Raw genomic sequence first — 26,587 nt, forward strand, 5'->3', positions numbered from 1 at the left:
ACTTTGTTTGACATGGTTAGATGAGGCATTTTTCAGTGTTTCTACCAGTTTGTCAAACACTAATACTCTGACGTTTCTGAAACCAGTCAGTCCTGCATTTCCCCTGATGAATGTCACTTTCACTCCCTGAAGAGCCATATAAAGACATACTACAATTACATATACAAACTCAGGGCAGTGATGTAAGTTACAACTTTAATGCTGTTAATCTTATTGCAAAATTCAAGGATTTTTAGTCTTTGTCAAGAGTTATGGCTTTCTGAGGATTTTTTTGTTTTTCTCTTTTCTGTTTCTACCTTCAGAAATGTTGCTCGCTGGAGTGTATTCAGATTTACCATTCGCATATTTCCTAATCTGTCTCCGTTATTGTGTCCTGATTAATTCTCTGAGGTTTCTGCAGTTTCAGGCTTGGGATAAGCTGGTCCAATATCAAATAGTGATGAGACCTGTGTATCAGGACTAACATTCCTCGAAAAGCTTGCTTGCATACATAATGAATTCCAGGTTTCAAAGCTTAAAGCCCCGGTCACACGGCACACGACGATAACTGAACGAAGGAGAAAAAGTCACAAAGTCACAAATCGTGGAGAAAAGGTGGACAAGTGATCCTGCACTGTTCCCATCACTGAAAAGCCTACAAATCAAGAGCGCAAAAAGGAACAAAACAAAACCGAAACTAACAAAAGAAAAATGAAGCAAACGTCAACCTTGACGCTTTAAACAAAATCAAAACAAAATATTCATGATGACGTGACTGACAGCGGGTATGAGACCAAGCTCAGCCACCCTTGTCCTCATGTCAGCAGCACTTGTAGGTATGGAGTCTGGTAGTCTTGACAACGTGTGTAGTCGTAACAACGTGTGTGCATACGCAGGCCAGCCACAAACGGCTGGAACGTGCGGAAATAGTTAAAGTAGTTGATAAAATGTTGTTGCCGCTATTGTTTCTGTATGACAACGTTGCTTTTTGCCCCACACATGGACGAGTCATCAGCGATAAAAGGATGTTGTGTTCAGCTCGTTGGAGCTTTAGTTATTGATCCGTTCAGATATAGTCAGCGTTCGTGCAAGATGTTGGACTTGGGAGGTTGGATGAATTTGGACGCCAGTCATACGGAACGCTAATGTTACGGGAACTACGCAAACAATGAGGAACCGCCAAGAAAGCAAAACGAAATAAGGACAAATTGAGGTTGTTGTCAGGATTCGTTCACATTTTTTAACAGTTTAAAAATTCTGACGAAACACCAGCTGCAGGAACGAAGCTGGACGACGGTTAAACAATGTCAGTGTAAGTCCTGATTTCTTGTTTCATTTGGGCTTTGGTGTCCTTCATTAGTGCCGTGTGACCGGGGCTTAAGATCTAAATGTCACTTATGCTAATCTGATCACCTCTTCATAGTCCTCATGTTCTGCAGTGAGATCAATTTTCAGGTTTCTAACCAGATTTGTGGTGATGCAACAGAATTGTACAGACTTTTCACATATAATCATCTAGTGGCATTGTATAGTGCCATAAAGAATGTAAACAACACTTTTCTTGCTGCCATTACTTCAGGTTGGCACATCTGGTGGAGTCAGTTGCTCTTTTTCTGTGCTTTCACTAGAATAATATAATAATATATAATAATAACAAGTTAGCAACTGTGGGGAGAAACATGATGCCTAATATATGGGCAAACATTAGATGAACTATGCAACAGAATAGGAAACTAAAACTGGAATGAAACGGCAGATAGAATGAGTGGCTGGAGATAGTGGCAAAAATTTTCATCGATACTGTGATGCAAACTCAGCATACTTCCCTAGAATTTTTCAAAACCTGTTTTTAGTTTTGTTCCATAGATTGTTTCAAAAGGAAGGAGCTGTGGTAAATGCAGCCTCAGTACATTAAGAACCGATTCAAAATAAATGCTTTGAAACATTCTAGTTGATTTGCTGTCGAAACACATTAAAACATAAGTGAACCGCATAGGATTGTACTGTTTTTGAATTTCATACTTAAAGGCTGAAGTTACCACAGGGTCTGTATATGCACCAGCACGACCATCACTTGTAATGATCAGGAAGCTGAAGTAACGATTTTGCCTTGTTTCTATTTTGGGTTGCTGTTAAACACTTTGGACCCTGAACCAGTCTGTTTTTAGCTGAAAAGTCCAATACATTTCCCTATTAGTTGTGTCAGTCTGAACCAGATTTATTTTGTCTTTGTTTATTCTGCATCATCATTTTAGCAAGCCTCTGTCTTATCTGTATCTAAAGTGTTAACTGCCTGAAAAGGTTACAAAACTGTTTACTCAGTTTTATTCATGTCCAGCAGTGTTGCTGTTGTATATTTGCCTGAGTCTCTGCTGTTCTCATGCAGGAGCTGATCCCAGAGTTCTACTACCTTCCAGAGATGTTTGTCAATGCTAATGGTTACAGCCTGGGCACGATGGAAGATGGCATTGTGGTCTCTGATGTGGAGCTGCCGCCCTGGGCAAAAACCCCGGAGGACTTTGTGCGCATCAATCGCATGGTAAGATGCATGAACACTGCAGAGGACCATGGCACATAATAGCACTTACATACAATCCAATCAATGGGAGCAGTGGGCAGCCACAGTCTAGCTCCTGGGAACCAATTCCTGATCTGGAGATGCTGTCTTGGTCAGAAAGGTGACCCTAATGTGCATATGTTGATGGTGGGAGGATACTGGAGTACCTGGAGGAAACCTGCGCAGACATGAGAAGGACATGTAAATTATACACGGAAAGGAAGTAGACATGGGTGCAATCAAACCCTGGACCTTCTTGCTGTACACTACATAAATTACAATTCGGTAGCATTAGGTAAGAATTAAACCCAGGTCAACTGCTTGGGAGCAACTGAGGTAGCCACTACACCACAAATACTCATGAGGACCTTCTCACATGTGAAACTGACAAGTTGAATGGTCTGTTGGACTCAGAGGTAGATTATAACTACTGCTTTATGAGGAAAGAAAGAAGAATTCAGTCCTGTATAGGCCCGGAGACCCGTTGGCACCGGTACTTATGTCCAGATACTGTAGCATGAAGCAGATGAGTCTACAACAACAACACTCCACCACAGATTACTCCTCCAGCCAAGGTTGGTACCCATTTACAACTGGGTGAACTGGGACAATATCAATGAAGTGTCTTATCCAAGGGCACAGATAGGTAGCATGAATGAAAATCAAACCCAAGTCTACGTGGTGGTAGCCAGACTCCTGTCCCACTGAGCTACTTGCTCTGCTTTACAAGGAAGATCTGGAGCTGCTTGCAGCTCATCAAATCTCCATCTTGACTACAACTCTGAATCCACATGCATTTTTGCATGCCAGACACACATACACACGCACACGCCAGTGCATCAGTGTTGTTGTTCCATATGATGTCATTTTGGAAAAGCACATTTCAACTGTTGCAGAAAAAAATCAAGTTGGACTCTGACCCGCACACTTAATTGCCACCATTCCTGTTTTTCAACTCGTGCCATTTCCACGATCGTGTCTGACTGATGTTTTCTCAGACACGTCTGCCCCTCCCTTTAGATAAAGCTGAAGATTGTAATTCAAAGTGACAGTGTTGTTTCCTGACCATCTCCCTGTTCTTCCTGTTATCTGATCCTTCCACCCCTGCGACATGGCTTCGTACTCAGATTTCTGTGTTGGCAAAGCGATCTAACATCACTGCACCCACTACCCTATCCAACAACCCACCCCCACCTCCTTCTCTGTGTACATTTTGACCTACATTTCTGGATGCAACTGTTAAGGTGCACATAGAAATGATAGTGTTTTGTATTTATGTCCTGCCTGACTAGTCAACCCAAAGGGTGACTAATTAAAATGCAAGTCCACCAGAGAGATATTCCCTCATTTGGTGCTTTAATGATGGTGCTGGATAGTCCAGAATTAACAGTACATGCTCCCACAGAGTATGATTCCATATTAAATGGGCCATTGTACCACGCAGTATACCTGTGTGAAAACATCTGCCTTTGTTTTGTTTCTCTGCTCATTTATTCAGGTTTTTCCAAGTGGCAATTGCCAGTGTTGAAAAATGAAACAAACATGAACCTGCCATATCTTGCATTTCCTTGAATGGTTTCATGAAGCTGGCTCCCTATAGACACTGTTAAAATCCCCAACCTTACAGCAGAAATAACCATGTTTACAGCATGGTACAAAAAACCATATTGGTCATTGTGGCTAGTTTACCAGTTCTTGACAACTGCATGAGGAGTGAACGTTTACGTAATTCATCAGTATAAGGCATGTTAAACCGTAACTTGTGAATATTTAGGAGTGTGGTTGCTTTGAGTGACAGCTTGTGCTCTGGTGGTTGAGGGCACTTTCTGCTAGTGCTTGGACTCGACCATATTTGTAATTTCTGAGTGTTTTATTGCAAGTATCTGAGGTAGGACGGCTTGCTGTGCAGTTAATTGTACTAACGGACCATCTAAAAAGACCAATGCTCCAGTATCATGACTGCGTGAAATTTTCATATTTTTAATTACCGAGGCCAAAATATGGCTGTCAGGTATTGCGAATTCTTTGCGTCCGTCTGCCCGTCCGACTGTGCTCAGCATAAGTCCAGTCTATTACAGCCAGGGTCTTTAAATTCACAGGGAGTATTCTTGGGACATCGACTTGGACAAGTTCAGAGATGGGTAACCTTGACCTATTCCAAGGGGTCAAAAGTTCTCATTTTTTGTACACACTCTTTCACTGATACATGCTCATACGGCAAAGGAATTTCAGGCATTGCGTTATATTATTTTTATATTAGCACTGTTGGTAGTAATTAGCGGGTATTGATAGATTGGTGACTTTAGCTGTTGATCCACATAATTATTAATACCACATCAATCTACGCATCATGACTATAACTACCCAGTCCACAAAAATGTGCATTTTTTACACACCCAAACCAAGATTAGCCTGTCAGCTTTAGTTTGTTTGGCAATTATATGGTGGAGGCCATGTTCAGGCTTCATTTGTCCTATCCAGGGTATTCTGGTCTTGTCCACACTCCACCTCTTTGAGGCCGGTGTAAAACGCACCAGAGAGATTACTGTTTGTTTTATTCCTGGGACAGGTATTTGACGTTATTTCTACTTCTTTATCTCTTGTTGTTGACTTTTATGGAGTTTTGCTGATACTGAAAGGCTGGGCATGATTGTAAATTAAAAGTATTCTAGGATTTTAAGGAGTTGTCAAAATTACAGATGGACATTTACATAGCAAAGCATGTAAATGTGTTATCTCTGGGGTTTTTTGCCAGGCGTTTGGGGAAAAGCCGATGTAGTGTCGTCTGTGATGTGTGTTCAGTAGTAATGAGTGCTGGTTGGGTGTGCTCTGTGACCTGTGCAGTTGTGCAGCAGTGTCTGTTAACCAACCTGCTGATATGACCATGCTCCTATCATTAATCACACACTTTTCTGTGTTGGGCTGTCAGCATGGTCACACAAAAAATGGGCGTACGAAGGGAAGCTTGCTGTCGTAACGTACCATTTTTGTTTTTTTTTTGTTTGTTTTTTTGCAAGTTACCCAAGCCATTAAAGCTTTATTTTGTTCTGAAGAAGGAATATACTGATAGAGGTTATTTGTTGTTATCTAGTGCTGAAATTTGTGTTACTGTTTTTATTGAAGATATGTTTTACAACCTTTTATTTCACAGTCAGGTCTTTGTGTATTTAATAACTCGTTGTTAGTTCTGTTGAGATCCCTACATCTGACTCTCTACAAATACACACACACAAGCCCAAACTAATCTGTAAAATCTCCTCAAAAATAAAAAAGAATGCTCAGCTGACCCTTCACACCTCGAACACTGTACACCATCTGTTGTTCACATGTGCAGGAGTCTTGCACATATATTTTCGTGGCAGTGTTTCAGCTGATGTTCAGTCTGTATGCACATCATTTCTTTGTAATAGACTTTAATTGCACACACTGCATTGTTTTTATGTGACTGTTTCTGGACTTGACTTTTACAGTGCACGTTAAGTGTTAAAAAAAAAAGTTTTGTGTGCCACATGTGTTTGTGCATGTTTCTTTTCTAATAGCTCCTTTTGGTGATCAAACTGTTACCTGACAGCACACCTGATGTCATTTTGTAACACAGCATTTTACTTTTTCCACATTGTGTTACAGCCTTATTCCAAAATGGATGAATTAATTTTTTTTCCTCAAAATTCTACACACAATACCTCAAAATGACAGTGATTTTTTGCGAATTTATTAAAAAAAAAAAAAAAAACAAAACTAAGAAATCAAATGTACATAAGTATTCACAGCCTTTGCCATGAAGCTCAAAATTGAGCTCAAGTACATCCTGTTTCCACTGATTTTCCTTGAGATGTTTCTACAGCTTAGACAGGATTGTCTCAAGGCACAAATTTGGGGAAGGGTACAGAAACATTTCTGCTGCCTTGAAGGTCCCAATGAGCACAGTGGCCATCATCCGTAAATAGAAGAAGTTTAGATCCACCAAAACTCTTCCTGCAGCTGGCCGCCTGTCTAAACTGTGCAATGGGAGAGAAGGGCCTTAGTCAGGGAGGTGACCAAGAACCCACTGATCACTCAGTCACAGCTCCAGCATTCCTCTGTGGAGAGAAGAGAACCTTCCAGAAGGACAACCATCTCTGCAGCAATCCACCAATCAGGTCTGTATGGTAGAGTTGCCAGATGGAAGCCACTCCTTAGTAAAAGGCACATGACAGCCCACCTGGAGTTTACCAAAAGCCACCTGAAGTACTCTCAGACCATGAGAAGCAAAATTCTCTGGTCTGATGAGACGAAAATTGAACTCTTTGGCGTGAATGCCAGGTGCCATTTTTGAACAAAACCAGGCACCATCCGTACAGTGAAGCATGGTGGTGGCAGCATCATGCTGTGGGGATGATTTTCAGCTGCAGGAACTGGGAGATTAGTCAGGATTGAGGGAAAGATGAATGCAGCAATGTACAGAGACATCTTGGATGAAACCTGCTCCAGAGCGCTCTTGACCTCAGACTGGGGAGACTGTTCATCTTTCAGCAGGACAATGACCCGAAGCACACAGCCAGGATATCAAAGGAGTGGCTTCAGAACAACTCTGTGAATGTCCTTGAGTGGCCCGGCCAGAGCCCAGACCTGAATCCGATTGAACACCTCTGGCGAGATCTGAAAATGGATGTGCACCGACGCTCCCCATATAACCTGATGGAGCTTGAGAGGTGCTGCAAAGAGGAATGTGTAAAACTGCCCAAAGATAGGTGAACCAAGCTTTTGGCATCATATTCAAGAACATTTGAGGCTGTAATTGCTGCAAAAGGTGCATCAACAAAGTATTAAGCAAAGGGTGTGAATACTTACGTACACGATGATTTCTTGATTTCTTAGCTTTTTATTTTTAATGAATTTGCAAAAAACAAACAAAACTTTTTTCATGTTGTCATTATGGGGTGGTGTTGGAGAATTTTGAGGGAAAACATTTCATTTACTCCATTTTCAAATGAGGCTGTAACATAAAATGTGGAAAAAGTCTAGCGCTGTGAATACTGTGAATACCAGATGCACTAAATACATATACCGTATATTCCAGTGTATATGCATTGCAGTGTTGCATTGGAGTATAAATTGCAGGACCTCTCAAACTACACAAAAAAGCCTCATACTCTGGAAAATACAGTAAGCTCACCAGCTTTGATTAGAATCTGTATCCCATGAGTCAGAACGTTGTAGCTGCAGCGTTCAGAGGTTCAGAGACAGGACAGCAGTCCCGTAACTGTTCACATGTGTGTGACTTTCATTACCATAACAGCAGATGTGGATTAGACTGCAGATAAAGACTGCAGTATGGACACACAAATCAGATGTTGTCACTTGCTGCATGTAATGTGTACAGTCAGTCACTGAGATCACATTTGAATCAGATATGCTTTAAATCCGATTTGAACTGGCAGTTTGAGCAAAGCCTAAGGTCCCTTCTGCAACGTTCTTAATCACCAAGTTGTTCCTGGTGTGCAGTTGAGCATCTTGCATAGCTGCACCTTGACATTCATGTTTGTCTGAATGGGTGAATGTGACACATCATTGTAAAGCGATTTGACAATCTTCATCAGATAGTAAAGCATTATGCAGTCCATTTAAAATTAGAGTAACTTGTGCTGGACTGGCGTCCGGTCCAGGGGATTTCATAGATGTTTTTGCCCTGCTTCTTGCCATGGAATCCAGGATAAGATCTCAAAGCCTTTATATGACTTAACTACTTACTTCTTCAAGAAGGAATACTATATGTACTTTAGTCATACATGAGATGCATAGTAATCATGCAAAAAACAAAACAAAAACAAAGCAAAAGACAAAAAAAGTAATATCATCGAGGGTGTTTTGGATCAGTTAACTCCACACGTTGCCCGTATGTGATGGTAGTATATTGGATATAATTTCAGCTGTCTAGTCCCATTCTTCCATCTCAACATCTGCAAAGAGACAGGAAGAGTCCAGGTAAAAGAGGGTGGACAGGAAAACTAAAGCAAAAAGGAAGAGGCTCAGGGAGGGATGTGTGGGTGGACAGTTCTTTGGTTGTGACAGATAGCTGGCATTAGGGGGTGTCAGCTGGCAACTGTGGTACTGTTGTGAGAGAGATGAGCGTAGCGGAGAGAGGAAGAGTGAAGGAGTTAATGGGCTGTTTGGCTCTCTTTAGGTTGTCTGCTGTTAATGGCCTCACAACACAAGGATAGACAGCAGGAGAGAACACACACACACACACACGCCTGCTGTCTCCACTCTGGTTATGAGCCCTATATGATTAACAGCTAATTAGGGCCCAATCTGGGAAGGCCATTAAAAACCTCTCACAGTAAAGGATTGCGCTGCTGTGCACATCGGCAGCTTGTTTTTGTTGTGAGTGAGAGTTGCGTGGCTAGTAATGAAAAAAATTGAGCAGAAGATATAAACATTACATCAAGACATAGCCTGGTTTATATTGCTGTGCATTTGGAAGTGTCACAGTTCATCACTAATGTTTGGCACAAAAGTGTGTTGCATGGCAACACATCAACCACGAGTGTGCGCCTCCAGTTTTTGTTGAGCCTCTGGCTTACACAATGTTGTGGAAGCAGACACTCCAGTTCAAAACCGCAGGTTAAGATTTTAGACAGGCTCAATGGAGATGAGGCACGCATGCAGCTGAAGTATGCAGAACTGTCCACAGCATGTTTGCTTGTAAAGGAACACTCCTTTTGACACGCTATCCACACATGCATGCAGAGACAGCGGGGTATTGAGGCAGCATGCCACAGAGATCAGGAGCTGCTTGTTGCCTTTACGAAGGGGTCGAAAAAGAGGTTAAGAACTTGATCCCTCCTCCGCCTGATAACTACATGTCTCTGGGCACTGTCAGCTGCTCTGACATTCCACTATATATGACCACGTCTTTCTTCTTTGGTTTGCTTCCTATTACTTCAAAGGTGCATGCATATGTATATATATATATATATATATATATATATATATTATATATATATATATATATATATATACAAGGTCTATTAGAAAAGTATCCGACCTTATTATTTTTTTCAAAAACCATATGGATTTGAATCACGTGTGATTACATCAGACATGCTTGAACCCTCGTGGGCATGCGAGAGTTTTTTCACGCCTGTCGGTTACGTCATTCGCCTGTGGGTAGTCTTTGAGTGAGGAGTCGCCCACCCTCTCGTCGATTTTTTTTCATTGTTTAGGAATGGCTCAGAGACTGCTGCTTTGTTTGATCAAACTTTTTTCAAAACTGTAAGGCACAACTGAGTGGACACCATTCGATAAATTCAGCTGGTTTTCGGTAAAAATTGTAATGGCTGAGAGATTTTGGTCTGGTAGTGTCGCCGTAAGGACGGCCCATGGCGCCTGACGGCGATCTGCGCTTCGAGGCGGCGGCGTCTCGCCGTTTCAAGTTGAAAACTTCCACATTTCAGGCTCTGTTGACCCAGGAAGTCGACAGAGAACAGAGAACTTTCAGAAGAAGTCGGCATGAGGACTTTATTCGGACATTCCATTGTTAACGGACATTTTGTAATGAAAGAACGTGCGGGCAGAGTCGCATGTCGGGCCGGACCCGACCGTGGGGGGTCGCGACAGGAAAAACACCTCTGTTGGAAACCTTAACGGGCAAGTTGGAACATGCCCAGCTGTTAAACAATTTCTCAGTTACTCACTTGTTGAAAGCCATCAAAAGCCGCCTGAATTTTACAAATGGTTTTCAACATGGAAGTGTTTTTCCTGTCGCGGCGCACACAGATTCGCCGAGTCGTTTCCGTGACAACTCGGCGAATTTGCGCACGTCTTTCATTAAAAAATGTCCTTAAACAGTGGAATGTCCGCATAAAGTCCTCATGCCGGCCTCTTCTGAATCTTCTCTGTTCTCTCACGACGTCCTGGGTGAATTAAGCCTTAAATTAGGAAGTTTTCAGGTCGAAACAGGCCGACGACGGCGCCTGGAAGCACTGCATGACGTCCCGCTCCGTGGGAAGTCCTTACACAGACAGAAACACCCCATAATCTCTCATCAGTCGGATATTCCTTACAGGTCCAGAAAAAATTTTGATAAAGCAACGCGCGCCGTCTTGAGCAGCGTGTGAAACAAAGGAATTCAGCCGAGAGGGCGGGACCACATCTCACTCAAGGCCTGCCTACAGGGAAATGGCATCACCGACACGCGTGAAAAAACTCACGCATGCGCACAAGGGTTCAAGCATGATTGGTGTAATCGCACGTCATTCAAATCCATATAGTTTTTGAAAAAATAAAAAGGTCAGTTTATTATCTAATAGACCTCATGTGTATATATATATATATATATATATATATATATATATATATATACACACACACACACACACAGAGAACAAAACTATAAATGCAACACTGCTGAGATATGATCCATTCCACCTTACAGGTCTGGCATATCAAGATGCTGAGAAGACAGCATGATTATTGTACAGGTGTGCCTTAGGCTGGCCACAATTAAAGGCTACTCTAAAATGTTCAGTTTTATCACACAGCACAATGCCACAGATGTCGCATTTTTGAAGGAGGATGCAATTCGCATGCTGGCTGCAGGAATGTCCACCAGAGCTGTTGCCCATGAATTGAAGTTTCATTTCTCTACCATAAGCCGTCCCTAAAGGCGTTTCAGAGAATTTGGCAGTAAATCCAACCGGCCTCACAACCGCAGACCACATGTAACCACACCAGCCAAAGACCTCCACATCCAGTGTGTTCACCTCCAAGATCATCTGAGACCAGCCACCCGGACCGGTGCTGCAACAGTCGGTTTATGGAACCAAAGAATTTCTGCGCAAACTGTCAGAAACCATCTCAGGGAAGCTCATCTACATGTTCATCATCCTCATCGGGGTCTCGACCTGACTGCAGTTCGTCGTCATAACCAGCATGAGAGGGCAAATGCTCACATTTGATCGCGTCTGGCTACTGTTCAACTCTATGCGAAGGAGATGTGTTGCACTGCATGAGGCAAATGGTGGTCACACCAGATTTTGTCTGGTTTTCTGCTCACCCCCTTTTCTACTTTTTTTTTTTTTTTACTAATAGCCCAGTTTCATAGCCTTAAGAGTGTGCATATCATGAATGCTTGGTCTTGTTGGATTTGTGAGAATCTACTGAATTTACTGGTACCGTGTTTCCCATGTAACAATAAGAAATATACTGAAAACCTGGATTAATCTTTTTAGTCACATAGCACTACTACAACCCCTGGCAATAATTATGGAATCACCGGCCTCGGAGGATGTTCATTCAGTTGTTTAATTTTGTAGAAAAAAAAAACAGATCACAGACATGACACAAAACTAAAGTCATTTCAAATGGCAACTTTCTGGCTTTAAGAAACACTATAAGAAATCAAGAAAAAAAATTGTGACAGTCAGTAACGGTTACTTTTTTAGACCAAGCAGAGGGAAAAAAATATGGACTCACTCAATTCTGAGGAATAAGTTATCAAAGCGTCAAGACAGAAAACGTAAAGCAATATGTCTCAAAAATCGAAAATGCACAACAAAACAAATGAGGAACGAATTGGAGGAAACTGGAGTCAACGTCTGTGACCGAACTGTAAGAAACTTCCTAAAGGAAATGGGATTTACATACAGAAAAGCTAAACGAAAGCCATCATTAACACCTAAACAGAAAAAAAACAAGGTTACAATGGGCTAAGGAAAAGCAATCGTGGACTGTGGATGACTGGATGAAAGTCATATTCAGTGATGAATCTTGAATCTGCATTGGGCAAGGTGATGATGCTGGAACTTTTGTTTGGTGCCGTTCCAATGAGATTTATAAAGATGACTGCCTGAAGAGAACATGTACACTCAACAAAAATATAAATGCAACACTTTTGGTTTTGCTCCCATTTTGTATGAGATGAACTCAAAGATCTAAAACTTTTTCCACATACACAATATTACCATTTCCCTCAAATATTGTTCACAAACCAGTCTAAATCTGTGATAGTGAGCACTTCTGCTTTGCTGAGATAATCCATCCCACCTCACAGGTGTGCCATACCAAGATGCTGATTAGACACCATGATTAGTGCACAGGTGTGCCTTAGACTGTCCACAATAAAAGGCCACTCTGAAAGGTGCAGTTTTGTTTTTTTGGGGGGGATACCACTCAGTATCTGGTGTGACCACCATTTGCCTCATGCAATGCAACACATCTCCTTCACATAAAGTTGATCAGGTTGTCAGTTGTGGCCTGTGGAATGTTGGTCCACTCCTCTTCAATGGCTGTGCGAAGTTGCTGGATATTGGCAGGAACTGGTACATGCTGTCGTATACGCCGGTCCAGAGCATCCCAAACATGCTCAATGGGTGACATGTCCGGTGAGTATGCCGGCCATGCAAGAACTGGGACATTTTCAGCTTCCAAGAATTGTGTACAGATCCTTGCAACATGGGGTGATGTTCTTGGATGTATGGCACAACAATGGGCCTCAGGATCTTGTCACGTTATCTCTGTGCATTCAAAATGCCATCAATAAAATGCACTTGTGTTCTTCGTCCATAACAGACGCCTGCCCATACCATAACCCCACCGCCACCATGGGCCACTCGATCCACAACATTGACATCAGAAAACCGCTCACCCACACGACGCCACACACGCTGTGTGCCATCTGCCCTGAACAGTGTGAACCGGGATTCATCCATGAAGAGAACACCTCTCCAATGTGCCAAACGCCAGCGAATGTGAGCATTTGCCCACTCAAGTCGGTTACGACGACGAACTGGAGTCAGGTCGAGACCCTGATGAGGATGACGAGCATGCTCATGAGCTTCCCTGAGAGGGTTTCTGACAGTTTGTGCAGAAATTCTTTGGTTATGCAAACCGATTGTTTCAGCAGCTGTCCGAGTGGCTGGTCTCAGACGATCTTGGAGGTGAACATGCTGGATGTGGAGGTCCTGGGCTGGTGTGGTTACACGTGGTCTGCGGTTGTGAGGCTGGTTGGATGTACTGCCAAATTCTCTGAAACGCCTTTGGAGACGGCTTATGGTAGAGAAATGAACATTCAATACACGAGCAACAGCTCTGGTTGACATTCCTGCTGTCAGCATGCCAATTGCAGACTCCCTCAAATCTTGCGACATCTGTGGCATTGTGCTGTGTGATAAAACTGCACCTTTCAGAGTGGCCTTTTATTGTGGGCAGTCTAAGGCACACCTGTGCACTAATCATGGTGTCTAATCAGCATCTTGATATGGCACACCTGTGAGGTGGGATGGATTATGTCAACAAAGGAGAAGTGCTCACTATCACAGATTTAGACTGGTTTGTGAACAATATTTGAGGGAAATGGTTATATTGTGTATGTGGAAATAGTTTTAGATCTTTGAGTTCATCTCATACAAAATGGGAGCAAAACCAAAAGTGTTGCGTTTATATTTTTGTTGAGTGTAAATTTCTACAGTCATTGATGATATGGGGCTGCATGTCAGGTAAAGGCACTGGGGAGATGGCTGTCATTACATCATCAATAAATGCACAAGTTTACGTTGATATTTTAGACACTTTTCTTATCCCATCAATTGAAAGGATGTTTGGGGATGATGAAATCATTTTTCAAGATGATAATGCATCTTGCCATAGAGCAAAAACTGTGAAAACATTCCTTGCAAAAAGACACATAGGGTCAATGTCATGGCCTGCAAATAGTCCGGCTCTTAATCCAATTGAAAATCTTTGGTGGAAGTTGAAGAAAATGGTCCATGACAAGGCTCCAGCCTGCAAAGCTGATATGGCAACAGCAGTCAGAGAAAGTTGGAGCCAGATTAATGAAGAGTACTGTTTGTCACTCAATAAGTCCATGCCTCAGAGACTGCAAGCTGTTATAAAAGCCAGAGGTGGTGCAACAAAATACTAGTGATGTGTTGGAGTGTTCTTTTGTTTTTCATGATTCCATAATTTTTTCCTCAGAATTGAGTGATTCCATGTTTTTTTTTTCCCTCTGCTTGGTCTAAAAAAGTAACCGTTACTGACAGCCACAATTTTTTTTCCTGATTTCTTATAGTGTTTCTTAAAGCCAGAAAGTTGCCATTTGAAATGACTTTAGTTTTGTGTCATGTCTGTGATCTGCTTTTTTTCTACAAAATTAAACAACTGAATGAACATCCTCCGAGGCCGGTGATTCCATAGTTTTTGCCTGGGGTTGTATTATTCTGAACACTACTGTGTTATTTTTATATATATATATATATATATATATATATATATATATATATATATGTATATATATATATATATGTATATATATATATATATATGTATATATGTATGTATATATATATATTAACATGGCATCCTCTTTTTCACTGATGCCTGACAATCCTATTTTGAGATAGAGTATTTGCATTAATTGGCATATAAACCAGAGCAGGGGTAGGCAACCTGTTCCAGAAAGAGCCATGAGGGTGCAGGTTTTCTTTGCAGCCACTGACTCCACCAGGTGATTTTACTGATTATCACTTTGAGTAGATGGAATCAGTTAATCAGTGAAATCACCTGGTGGAGTCAGTGGCTGCAAAGAAAACCTGCACCCTCATGGCTCTTTCTTGAACAGGTTGCCTACCCCTGAACCAGAGTATTATCAGCTTAACAGTGAAAAATAATTTTATTGCCTTGTAGTGTCTAAGAGGTGCTATGTAAGGCAAGAATAGCAGAGGGCTTAATACAGGATTCTGCGATACCCCATATTTTACCAGAGTGAGTTTTGAAATAATGTTATACAAGACACATTGTGATGGGTAGATAAATATGCCAACCAAGAGAAACCTGACCAAAATCATTTTCAAGACTATCCAACAACATGCAATGATTAATTTTGTCACATGCCATTGTAAGATGTAGGAGCAGCAGCAGCACTGTGGTAGTATCCAAGTCCATCACCAGCAGAAGATTATTTACCCATTTATCATGTGCAGTGAAGGCAGTGCGGACCAGTTTTTAGGGGGAATCGTTCAGACGGGGACACCGGATCTAGCTTGCCTTTAAGAGTGGGTTTATTTACTGCAGATTTAAAATATGCAGGAGTAAACTAGCTATTATTTACAATTTGCGACGGCATACCAAGTGAAGTAGTTTCAAAATCTGTGACTGTTTTCTAGTTAATGCCATACTTTAGTTATTGGATCACTAAGTCTGACTAAGGTTAACTGGGAAATTTTTGACCTGATATCCTCTATTTTCTTTTCAAAGTTGTCCAAGAAATTTTGTTTCCACTTGAATGTTTGGCCACAGTGACAAACAGGAATTTTGGATTATCCGTATTTTTGCAGACAAGGGCAGAATAATAATATCTCTTTGCAGCCAATAAAGCAAGTTTGTACTCAAATTCACTGTCATGCCAGGCCAGGTGAAAAACTTGTAATGTAGAGCTACACCATTTACGTTCCCAACTGCTATACGTATGCTTGAGATATAGTAGGTATTTGTTAAACCAAGGCAAGTGAGCCTCTTTGTGATTAGTGAATGCTGTAATCAGGGTATCTGTAAGACTGTCCACTGAGTGACTGTGTTTAGAATGAGACTCTGGGATCTCAGGTAATCTAGCACTAAATTCAGTTATGGTGGAGCATCTAATGTGATGCCTGATGATGTTCAGGGATCCAGTCTCATCCCACAGGATAATGATTTTTCAAACTTAATACTTGAATGATCCACAACTGTCACATAAGAGAGGCTATATCAGTTTCTGAAATGGCAATACCATAAGCCAGGACCAAATCCAAAGTATTACTACTGCAGTGAATCATCTCTGGATAAATTGACAAAATATAAACATTTCCAAAACACCTAAAAAGGTTTTGCTGAAGCCTTATTAACATAGTTATTGAAGTCGCCAACAATCAAGATCTTGGCATGAGACACCAAATAAAAAAGTAAATAAAAATCACTGAATTCTTCTAAGAATTTGGAAAAAGGGCCAAGAGGCCTACACACAATGACAATGTAGCGTGACTGTACTCCATCAGTTTCATCATTACTGTTCTTTGCAGCCTGAGAAGGGCAGACATTTAGATGTTTGAAGGAAGGAGTTAAATTTAGCACTGCATGAGCTGTTAAAGTAAAAACAGATTTACAGATTAAAGCAACACCTCTGCTTTGTTTAGTACCACTGGCAACATGAGCAAACAAATACACAGATGGAGAAGCCCCAGTTAAAGGCAGCAGTACAACCCCTGGCAATAATTATGGAATCACCGGCCTCGGAGGATGTTCATTCAGTTGTTTAATTTTGTAGAAAAAAGCGGCTCACAGACATGACACAAAACTAAAGTCATTTCAAATGGCAACTTTCTGGCTTTAAGAAACACTATAAGAAATCAGGAAAAATAATTGTGGCAGTCAGTAACGGTTACTTTTTTAGACCAAGCAGAGGGAAAAAAATATGGACTCACTCAATTCTGAGGAATAAATTATGGAATCACCGTGTAAATTTTCATCCCCAAAACTAACACCTGCATTTAAATCAGATCTGCTCGTTAGTCTGCATCTAAAAAGGAGTGATCACACCTTGGAGAGCTGTTGCATTAAGTGGACTGACATGAATCATGGCTCCAACACGAGAGATGTCAATTGAAACAAAGGAGAGGATTATCAAACTCTTAAAAGAGGGTAAATCATCACGCAATGTTGCAAAAGATGTTGGTTGTTCACAGTCAGCTGTGTCTAAACTCTGGACCAAATACAAACAACATGGGAAGGTTGTTAAAGGCAAACATACTGGTAGACCAAGGAAGACATCAAAGCGTCAAGACAGAAAACTTAAAGTAATATGTCTCAAAAATCGAAAATGCACAACAAAACAAATGAGGAACGAATGGGAGGAAACTGGAGTCAACGTCTGTGACCGAACTGTAAGAAACCGCCTAAAGGAAATGGGATTTACATACAGAAAAGCTAAACGAAAGCCATCATTAACACCTAAACAGAAAAAAAACAAGGTTACAATGGGCTAAGGAAAAGCTATCATGGACTGTGGATGACTGGATGAAAGTCATATTCAGTGATGAATTTCGAATCTGCATTGGGCAAGGTGATGATGCTGGAACTTTTGTTTAGTGCCGTTCCAATGAGATTTATAAAGATGACTGCCTGAAGTGAACATGTAAATTTCCACAGTCATTGATGATATGGGGCTGCATGTCAGGTAAAGGCACTGGGGAGATGGCTGTCATTACATCATCAATAAATGCACAACTTTACATTGATATTTTGGACACTTTTCTTATCCCATCAATTGAAAGGATGTTTGGGGATGATGAAATCATTTTTCAAGATGATAATGCATCTTACCATAGAGCAAAAACTGAAAACATTCCTTGCAAAAAGACACATAGGGTCAATGTCATGGCCTGCAAATAGACCGGATCTTAATCCAATTGAAAATCTTTGGTGGAAGTTGAAGAAATTGGTCCATGACAAGGCTCCAACCTGCAAAGCTGATCTGGCAACAGCAATCAGAGAAAGTTGGAGCCAGATTGATGAAGAGTACTGTTTGTCTCTCAATAAGTCCATGCCTCAGAGACTGCAAGCTGTTATAAAAGCCAGAGGTGGTGCAACAAAATACTAGTGATGTGTTGGAGTGTTCTTTTGTTTTTCATGATTCCATAATTTTTTCCTCAGAATTGAGTGATTCCATGTTTTTTTTTTCCCCTCTGCTTGGTCTAAAAAAGTAACCGTTACTGACAGCCACAATTTTTTTTTTTCCTGATTTCTTATAGTGTTTCTTAAAGCCAGAAAGTTGCCATTTGAAATGACTTTAGTTTTGTGTCATGTCTGTGATCTGCTTTTTTTCTACAAAATTAAACAACTGAATGAACATCCTCCGATTGGGTAAAAGGAGTATCCCCAAAAGCTCAGCCATTCACAAGCAAAAATGGGGCGAGGATCACCACTTTAACAACTGCATGAAAAAATAGTCCAACAGTTTAAGAACAATGTTTCTCAATGTTCAATTGCAAGGAATTTAGGGATTCCATGATCTACAGTCCATAATATAATCAGAAGATTCAGAGAATTTGGAGAACTTTATACACGTAAGCGGCAAGGCAGAAAGCCAACACTGAATGGCCGTGACCATCGATCCGTCAGGCGGCACTGCATTAAAAACCAACATCATTGTGTAAAGGATCTCACCGAGTGGCCTCAGGAATCCTTCAGAAAACCATTCTCAGTTAACATAGTTCATTGCTACATCTACAAGTGCAAGTTAAAACTCTACCATGCAAAGTGAAAGCCATACATCAACAACATCCAGAAACACCGCCACCTTCTCTGGGCTTGAGCTCATTTGAAATGGACAGACGCAAAGTGGAAAAGTGTGCTGTGGTCTGATGAGTCCAAAATTCAAATTGTTTTGGGAAATCATGGACGCTGTGTCCTTCAGACAAAAGAGGAAAAAGATCATCCAGATTGTTACCAGTGCAAAGTTTAAAAGCCAACATCTGTGATGGTATGGAGTGTGTGTTAGTGCCCATAGCATGGGCAACTTATACATCTGTGATGGCACCATCAGTGCTGAAAGGTACATCCAGGTTTTGGAGCAACACATCCTGCCATCCAACCAATGTCTTTTTCAGGGACGTCCCTGCTTATTTCAGCAAGACAATGCCAAGCTACATTCTGCATGTGTTACAACAGTGTGGCTTTGTAGTAAAAGAGTGCGGGTACCAGACTGGCCTGCCTGCAGCCCAGACCTGTCTTCCATTAAAAATGTGTGGCGCATTATGAAGCAACAGAGATCCCAGATTGTTGAGCAACTGAAGTTGTACATCAAGCAAGAATGGGAAAGAATTCCACCTACAAAGCTTCAACAATTAGTGTCACCAGGTCCCAAACACTTATTGAGTGTTGTTAGAAGGAAAGGTGATGTAACACAGTGGTAAACATACCAATGTCCCAGCATTTTGAAACATGTTGCAGGTATCCCTTTCAAAATGAGCAAATATTTGCACAAAGACAATAAAGTTTATCAGTTTGAACATTAAATATCTTGTCTTGTGGTGTATTCAATTGACTATAGGTTGAAGAGGATTTGCAAATCATTGTATTCTGTTTTATTTACATTTTTTACACATCCCAACTTCATTGGAATTGGGGTTGTATGTTAGTGTTAATGGGCAATAAGTTTTTATAACATAAACCTCTAAATGTATGAGTACGCTGATGGATACAGACAAAATCTCTGAAATATTTTGTTCCCTTTCACACATTCTACACTATCACTATAATGGTTTTATTGCGTCAGTTTCACCACTAAAACTACTGGATTCCACACCCTCTTTAAGAGTAGGACTGGCAGGCTTTCTATACACCTGCTTTGTGGCCTGCTGTAATTTCCTGTTGTCACCCTCCCTTTACAACTGTGTTTCCAAATAAGACGAAGACACCTTCTCCTGCAGAGTGAAGGTCGTCCAGCATCAGCAAGCCACTGGGCTCATTTACTGCTCCGTGGTTCATTCATTTGGTTCCTTTCAGTCAACTGTTCTGTTGTTGTGCTGCTGACAGGCCAGCAAACCACACACATGGGAAAGAGGCACAGCACATTAATGTTCACCCTTTTCCCACTTAAAGCATCAGATCACTCAAAGCAGTGACAGAGACGTCAGTTCAACTACTCTCACAGAAAAGGGGACTTTGCTTTTGTTGAATGGGCAAAGCCAAATGAGTGATCGTAGTAAGTTGATGCTGAGAAGGGTTGACCGCAGGTCTCACCACATGTGGTAAGCCCAAACTGTAAGTACCTGAGACAACTCTGCTCAGTCGAAGTCAGATATTGAAAAAAAAGTTTGTACCTGAGTTTTCAGAGGTGGTGTTTGTAGTTGCCATCTGCCACTCCGGTGTTTGCCAACCCGGACAGTGGGAATACCACCTCAACCGGCAACTTAGCCCCGCGACTGGACAGCAACAACGTCCGAGGCCCACTCAACGTGGTGAATTCACTGAGGCCGCGCGCTGCGTCATTAAAGCCGCGCGTCACGAGTGCCGCTTCCCCGAGGCCTCGTGCAGCCACTGCGGATCCATCAGCGCGGAAACACCGAGGCTGCGTGGCACCAGCGCAGTGCAGATCCATCCCGGTGACAAACAACGCAGGCTGTTAACATCGGCGATCGACAAGCTGCTCATAAGCCGACCATGGGGCCTAAGAAGGTTCTGACAGCGGAGGAAGGTGACGATATTAAAAAATCTCTGGACTTTCTATCAGGGGAGATTTCTGTTGTGAAGCAGCAACAGAAATCAATCATGGATCTGGTGGAGGAGGTGAAGGCATTACGGCTCCAGAACGCCGAGAAAGACCGGCATCTGGTGCAGCTGGAAAATAGAGTGGCTGAATTGGAGCAGTACACCAGAATTAACGACGTCATCATCACAGGTCTTCACATCAAACCACGGTCCTACGCACGGGCGGTAACAGATGAGAGCGGAGGGGAGCCCAGTGAACAGGAGGTCAGCTCTGTGGAAAAACAGGTTGCTGATTTCCTCCTATCTAAAGGTATAGAAATGGATTTAAATAACATTGAAGCGTGCCACCCTCTGCCCCGGAGAAATGACGGTGATAAACGAACCGTCATCATGAGATTCATCAACAGAAAACACAAAACAGCACTGTTAAAACAAGGAAGAAAACTGAAAGGGACAAACGTATTCATCAATGAACATCTCACCAAACGGAATGCCGACATCGCCAGGAAAGCACGCTTCTTAAAGAAACAGGGAAAAATCCAGCACACATGGACTTCAAACTGTAAAATATTCATCAAACTGAACGGATCACCAGAACAAGCAAAAGTCATGGCAATAAGGAACATCGAGGAGCTGGACAAATATGAACAATAGGTATGAGGACTCAAACACATCACAGCACCATGATGCAGACTGGAGCAACCCACTCATCCACATCATCTACACCCGGAGACAAGAGAGACATAATGACTAAGGATAATGATCCGTTTATTTCTGCCCAGGAGCTCTGTCTAGATACATTTAATTATAATAACTCTGCTAACCACCCCTTCGAATCTGAAAATGATCCTGATACCTTTTTCAGTGAGAATATTGTGAGACAGTGCAAATATTTTACAGAAGAACAATTCAAAAATTATAAAATCAATGATGAAAATTTTTCAATTATACATTTCAACAGCAGAAGTCTTTCTCGTAATCTGTCCGCTATTAATGATTGTTTGAAAACATCCAAAAAACGTTTTTCAGTTATTGCCATTTCAGAAACATGGTTAAATGAGGATAATAAAGATCTGGTATATCTTGATGGTTATGAATTGTTCCTGGTTAATAGGCAGACGAGAAGGGGCGGAGGCGTTGCATTGTTTGTAAGGTCAGATTATAACTGTAAACTCATTAACAACATGTCATTTACAGTGGACAACATCATGGAATGTGTTACCATAGAAATGACATCTATAAACTCCAAAAACATAGTTGTTAGTTGCATTTACAGAGCTCCTGGGACAAATATTGACACCTTTGAAGACATTATCTTAGGAATGTACAACAAAATCAACAGAAATAAGCATTTATTTGTCTGTGGAGATTTCAATATAGATTTTTTAAACCCTCACAATCATCCACAAATTACCTCATTTATAAACACCTTGTACTGTTTAGGGCTGTTTCCAACCATCATTCATCCTAGCAGAATAACTATGGACTCAACAACTCTCATTGACAATATTTTAACTAACGTTATATCCGGTAATCTTAGTGGGGGACTACTGGTCAGTGATATCAGTGATCACTTGCCAGTTTTCTCAGTTTTTGCATTGGAGGGTTGTTGTATGTATCGAAGCAATATCAAATTCATGAGTAGAAAAGTAACACCTGAAACAATTGATAATTTAAGGGAGGATTTATCAAGTCAGAATTGGTCAGATGTTTTTGTTGATGATGTTGACAGGTCATATGATGCTTTCATTTCCATTTTTTCCAGTTTGTATAATAAACACTGTCCATTTGTTGACAAAATATATAGAAATCAATATAGCAACAAACCATGGATAACTAAGGGACTTCAGAGGGCATGTAAAAAGAAAAACGTACTATATAAACAATTCATAAAACTACGAACTAAGGAAGCTGAAAGTAAGTATAAAACATATAAGAATAAGTTAATCAATATCATGAGACTCAGTAAAAAAAACATATTATAATGAGTTACTTGTCAAAAATAGAAATAACATCAAAAACACACGGAACATATTAAATGAAATAGTAAAAAAGAATAGAGTAACTAGAGATTATCCTTCATTTTTTCAGAGTAACAACTACATCACGATTGATAACGACGAGTCTATTGCTGAACACTTTAATGAATACTTTGTTAATGTGGGTAAAAATCTTGCCAGTAAAATTGACTCATCAACTAATAACTTCTGGGTAAATAATTCAACATTTAACAAATCTGTTTCAATGTTCATTGGTGGTATTCATGAAAGGGAAATACTTGATCTGGTTCATGGTTCAAAAAGTAAGAAATCGACTGATTTTAATAATTTGGATATGGCTTTATTAAAAAAGTTATTGATTGTATAGTAAAACCGTTCAATTATATTTGCAATATGTCACTAAGTACTGGTAAATTTCCTTCTCAAATGAAAATAGCCAAAGTAATTCCTCTGTTTAAAACTGGTGACAAACACACATTTTCTAATTATAGACCTATATCACTCCTGCCACAATTTTCCAAAATTTTGGAAAAAATATTTGCTAAAAGATTAAATGATTATTTACTGAAGCATAACATCATTTGTGAAGAACAATATGGATTCAGAAGGTCTCGAACTACATCACATGCTTTGATGGACTTTGTGGAAAGTATTGCAACTGCAATTGATAATAAACAATACACAATAGGTGTTTTTTTTGATTTACAGAAAGCGTTTGACACAATTAACCATGGAATACTATTAAGTAAACTGCTGAAATATGGAATCAGAGGTCTGGCATATGAATGGATAGCTAGTTATTTACAAGGCAGATTTCAGTATGTTCAATTCAATAATACAAATTCTGAACTCAGGGATGTCACATGTGGGGTGCCGCAGGGCTCAGTGCTGGGTCCTTTGTTGTTTATAATCTATATAAATGATATAAGTTGGGTGTCGAGTTCACTGAGATGTGTCCTTTTTGCGGATGATACAACTGTGTTCTGTAGCGGTGAAAATCTTGAACAGCTTCTGGACATAGTGGAGAAAGAACTGGAAAAATTTAAGGTTTGGTTTGACGCTAATAAGTTGTCACTCAACCTTGGGAAAACTAAATGTATTATATTTGGAAATAAACTGGCACCCAAATGTAAAAATTTAACTATAAACAATAAGGAAATTGAGTTAGTAACAGAGAATAAATTTTTAGGTGTTATAATTGATAATAAACTTAGCTGGAAACCACATATAAATTATGTGAAATCAAAATTGTCAAAAACTATAGCCATTTTGTATAAAGCCAAAGACCTACTGCCGCAAGAAGGGTTACTTACTTTATATCATTCTCTGATGGTACCATATATGACATATTGTGTTGAGTCATGGGGAAACACTTACAAATCAAATACCAATCCAATATTCCTTTTGCAAAAACGAGCCATACGAATCATCTGCAATAAACAATATCGTGAACCAACTCATTCTGTATTTGTGTCTTTAAATTTATTAAAATTCATTGATTTGGTCGATTACATTACAATTCAAACTTTATTTCGAGCGAAAAACCAAGCCTTACCGAGACATGTCCAGAGTCTGTTCCGATTGAGGGAATCCAGATATAGTTTAAGAGGTTGTGCAATTTTTATGAAACCACCAGTAACAACAAATGTAAAGGGTTTTTGTGTGTCTGTGGTTGGGGTGAGGAAATGGAACAAATGTTCAACAGAGGTTAGAATGAGTAGTACCTTAGTGAGATTTAAGAAACTACTCAAAAAGAACATTATGTCTAAGTATTATAAAGAAGCAAATATAATTTGATTTATATGGAATGTTCAATTTATAAGTGGGACTTATTGTATATTTGAATGTGTGGGTATGTATATGCGTATGTAGATATATAGATATGGGTAGGTGTATATGTATATAAGTGACTGTGTATATGTATGTATATATTTATGTTTGTAAAGTATATACGTATGTATATAGGTATATGTGGCACAGCCCAAGCAGAGGGTCACCCCCAAGAGCCTGGTCTGCTTGAGGTTTCTTCCTTATAGGGAGTTTTTCCTCACCACAGTTGCCTAGTGCTTGCTCTGGGGGTTGGTAAGGTTAGTCCTTACTGGCGTAAAGTGCCTTGATTCGACTTTCTTATGATCTGGTACTATATAAATATAATTATAAGTGAATAGTATATTGATGTGTATGTCTGTGTGTCGACATGTAGTAGTGAATTTATATTTATGTAAATATGACTGATTAGAATTGTTGGACTTGTACTAGCAGGGGTGGGCGCTAATAAGCTTTGCTTCAGCCCACACCCTTTCGGACTCACTAGTTTTGTCTGTGTTTGTTTGTGGAATTGTTCATTTTTTTCTATTTGAATATTTTGTGTGCCGAATTAAAAAACTTTGTCACTTTGTCACTTTGAAAAACATGGGATTCATTAAAACCTAACTATTTTTACCTTTCCACTACCTAATATATTATGTAGTAAATAGCGTTTGCGGTTGTTAGAGAGAGAATTTACTATAGTTCAAAACTTGTCAGATGGCACCATTGTTGGATTTCCATACTCCGACAGTGCCTGTGTCATGTGCCATGAGCTCCATAGAAAAGGCAAGTCAATTTCAAGCATGGATTTGGTCGTACCCAAGAAGAGAACTTCATCCTGATGGTCGTGTTGCAGAAAAAAAATCATGAACATGCGTTAACCAGCCAGAAAATGTCTTTTCAACAAAAGTTTAGAAAAGAAGGGCCTAAAGCCATATTCAGACAGATCTATCTTAACATGGGGAGGTGCAGTAAGCTAGTTATTACCAGAGTTACTCGGTGATTGTTTTTTTGTTTGTTTGTTTGTTTTTTTTGTCTCTCCTGAATGCTCCTTGACAATCATTTTTATTGACTGCGCTCTTCTCTGTCAGTAAAAATCTTTTACTTTCCTTAAAACAATCTGTAGAAATTACCTCAGATTATATTAATCCCATGAAAATACAGACATCGGTTTTATCATGTTTTTCATCTATTTTTTAACAGTCACCGTTACCAACAGCAGAGATTTTATATTCACGTTTGAATTTTATTTTTGTAGAATTTCTGTATCAATCTGTTCACACACCATGGCTACAAAATCATGTGATCTTGTTTAAGTCGGTGTTTCATCTCTGCCTCGTTCCCTCACTGCATCTTTGCACCACTTAAGACCAATTTATGCTTCTCCATATCCACGACTCCGTAGCACTGCAGAGCCCTTGATGTCTTTGAAAACCCACTCTGAGATCCTCTTCATAGCCTGATGTGCACCTCCAAAAAATTGTAACTACATGTTGAGATGAAGGGGCCCGCACGGGCTGGGATTGGTCTGCTAAGTATATCATTTCCAGAATCTCACTTTTCTGGTTTCACAGTCTGCTACTTTTATGGGATTGTAGATGTCTTCATGAAAAATGCCCCACCCCCTACTTCTCAATGAATTGCATTGCGACACCCACCAAACCTGACAGAGGGACTTCAAAAGGTTCACAACTGTGTCTGAGCAATTGCATGACCAGGGCTTGGCAGAGTAGTAGAAGCTTATAAAGGCCTTTAGCCTGCAAAGTGAACAATGTACCACTACATCCAGATTAAAGATTAAATCTGCACATCAAATCCAAAGTCCTTGAGATGGGACACATTTGTTTTGTGCTAGTTTGAGAGGTGTTCGGAGGGTTAGGACTGAGGTCTTCCACCAAACCTCTTTTCAAAATTGCGTGAACAGTGAGTTGATTCGTGGCCTTCAGCACTTGTAATGAGAAGAGATATAAAAATAGCACCTGTTATTCTGAGCTGAACCATTAGCCTTCCATCTGCTGCA

The 26,587-nt window shown here is 40.4% G+C and overlaps 1 protein-coding gene across 9 annotated transcripts in view; it reads left to right on the plus strand.

Moving 5' to 3' along the window:
* Positions 1-26,587, plus strand: part of lrba (LPS responsive beige-like anchor protein) — a 395,517-nt gene that overhangs the window by 295,699 nt on the left and 73,231 nt on the right. For all 9 annotated transcript variants that reach the window (XM_034188370.1, XM_034188371.1, XM_034188368.1 and 6 more), the window contains one exon: positions 2,366-2,518. In XM_034188370.1, coding sequence (XP_034044261.1) covers positions 2,366-2,518 — 153 coding nt within the window. The remainder of the gene's footprint in view (positions 1-2,365; positions 2,519-26,587) is intronic.

This window comes from Thalassophryne amazonica, chromosome 15, assembly GCF_902500255.1.
Source record: "Thalassophryne amazonica chromosome 15, fThaAma1.1, whole genome shotgun sequence".
Lineage (NCBI taxonomy): Eukaryota > Metazoa > Chordata > Actinopteri > Batrachoidiformes > Batrachoididae > Thalassophryne > Thalassophryne amazonica.